Here is a 2,351-nt window from a genome sequence, read left to right on the forward strand (position 1 = left end):
GCAGGTGGGGTGGCACTCCTGAGATGGTGTTCCTTTTTATTTTTGGAGCAGGATGGTGAGGAGATGACTGGAGTTGGCTCTGTTCTGTCCCATTGCTTGTCATCTTCTCAGCCTTCTCCTCCTCTCTTTTCCCCAGGACCGCACCCCAGCATCCTCTCATTACCTGCTACCATATTTGTCTGGTGGGGCTTTGGTGGTTCAGTGGTAGAATTCTCACTTTCCACGCTGGAGACTCAGGTTCAATTCAAGGCCAGTGCACCTTGTGAAACTACTATCCATCCATCATTGGAGGCTTGTGTGTTGCTGTGATGCTAAACTGGTTTCATTGGAGGTTTCAGATTAAGACAGACTAGGAAGAAAAGGCCTGGTGATGTACTTCCAGAAATTAGCCAGTGAAAACCTGTGAACCTCAGTGGTCCAGTCTGTAACCAATCATGGGGATGGCACAGGACCAGGCAGTGTTTTGCTCATTGTGCCTAGGGTCACCATGAATCAAGGGCCAACTCCATGGTAGCCACCAATCACCACCACATATTTCTTCAGCACTCTCTCAGTCTGTCACTCCTCTCTCATTTATTTACCTACTCACTCACATATTTCAGCAAACATTGATTGAACATTTTCCTAAGTCCAGGCACTGTGCTGGGCTAGGAGAGAGTGGTGGGCAGTAAGCTCCACTGGAGCCAGGGCTCTTACTCTTTATGGTATCCCCTGCATGTAGCATCATATGGGGCACAGAATAGGTACTTTGTAAATATTGGCTGGTTGAATGGAATAAAGGTTAGTTTCTACCCTGAAGGGGCTCATAGTTTAGGGTGGAAGAGAGAGAGAAGGAAAACAGCCTGGTGAGCAGATGATGAAAATATATAGAGGGTGCTGATGAAAACCCAGGGCAGAGGCGTTGAATCCTATGAGATGGGAGCAAGGTGTGGAGGCTAAAGGGTGAACAGAGAGAAGGGTCAGTAAGGGGAGATGCAGAAGTAGACAGCAGGGAGGACAGCAAGGGTGGGGACCAGAGATCCAAGGGAGGAACATCATGGGGGGGTGTGTATGGGGGAAGGCTTGGAGAGGGAGTGGTGAGAGATGAGTGTAGATTAGTTGTGTGAAGTCCAGACCCTAGAGGGATTTTATGCTATGAAAAGAAATTGCTTTCTCTTGCTTCTATATATAGGTGGCTGGGAGCCATTGAAGCTTTTATAACAAGGAAATGATGTGGTCAGATTTGTGTTTTCAGTTGGGTTACCCTGTAGGTAACCCACCATATGGTGGCTGAGAGAGTGGGCAGGAAACAGGAGAAAAGTTGAGGGCCTGAACGAGGGGTGCAACAGCAGGAGACAGAGGAGGGTTGTTGGGATAAAAATGGCTCCAACCAGCTCTCCTCACCCCAAGGCATGTTTTGGAGGAAGCCTGTCAGTGTAAAACCCTCTCAGATTGCACTGGGCAAAACCATGTTTGGAACTTGGAGGTGGGACTTGGGAAGGGCCACCTGTCCGGGAGTGTGTGGTCATCTGCTAAGCTGCCCTCTTTCCTTTGCAGTGACTAAGCTGCAGGTGAGCAAATCTAAGCGGACCCTCACCCTGGTGGAGAACAGGCCCATTCAGCTGAACTGCTCAGTTAAGTCCCAGACCAGCCAGAACTCTCACTTCGCAGTGCTTTGGTATGTGCACAAGCCTTCGGACGCCGACGGCAAGCTCATCCTCAAAACCACCCACAACTCTGCCTTTGAGTATGGCACCTATGCCGAGGAGGAGGGGCTGCGCGGTCGCCTCCAGTTTGAGAGGCACATGTCTGGGGGCCTGTTCAGCCTCACTGTCCAGAGAGCTGAGGTCAGCGACAGTGGCAGCTACTACTGCCATGTGGAGGAATGGCTGTTGAGCCCCAACTATGCCTGGTACAAGCTAGCAGAGGAGGTGTCGGGGCGCACGGAAGTCACAGTGAAGCAGCCAGGTAAGAACACAGGGTGCAGCCATCATGGGCCAGGAAGTTTGGTACAGTAACTGCTAGAAAGATCAAGGTGGGCTCTGTGGGGCCCACCTAGTGAGACCATCCACAAAGTCTACCCTGGTTGTGGCTACAGGTACATACTCTATCATCCTAGTGCACTGCAGGTGTTTCCACTTTACCTGGGCTTGGTGCTCGTGCTGATGACAAACTCAGAAGCATCCTTGACTCTGCTTTTATGTCCAGAGTCTTAGGAGGCCTGAGAAGGCAGTTGTGGTTAGTAAGACGCAGCAAGGCAGGATAGGTGACAGCTCCTGAGACTTCTGGGTTTGCAGTTTGCACTCTGGGCCTCAGGCTGGCACCAGCTCAGTTCCACCCCCATGATTCCTGTTTAGAACCATGTCTGCTTC

At 50.9% G+C, this 2,351-nt stretch overlaps 1 protein-coding gene across 1 annotated transcript in view; it reads left to right on the forward strand.

The window, feature by feature from the left end:
* IGSF3 (immunoglobulin superfamily member 3) overlaps window positions 1-2,351 on the forward strand; it is a 59,870-nt gene that overhangs the window by 45,170 nt on the left and 12,349 nt on the right. Inside the window, exon 8 of the mRNA XM_042782063.1 lies at window positions 1,537-1,947. Within this exon, the coding sequence (XP_042637997.1) occupies window positions 1,537-1,947 (411 nt within the window). The remainder of the gene's footprint in view (window positions 1-1,536; window positions 1,948-2,351) is intronic.

This window comes from Orycteropus afer, unplaced genomic scaffold (genome assembly GCF_000298275.1).
Source record: "Orycteropus afer afer isolate SDZICR_OR568_19922 unplaced genomic scaffold, OryAfe1.0 scaffold00010, whole genome shotgun sequence".
In the NCBI taxonomy this organism is placed as follows: domain Eukaryota; kingdom Metazoa; phylum Chordata; class Mammalia; order Tubulidentata; family Orycteropodidae; genus Orycteropus; species Orycteropus afer.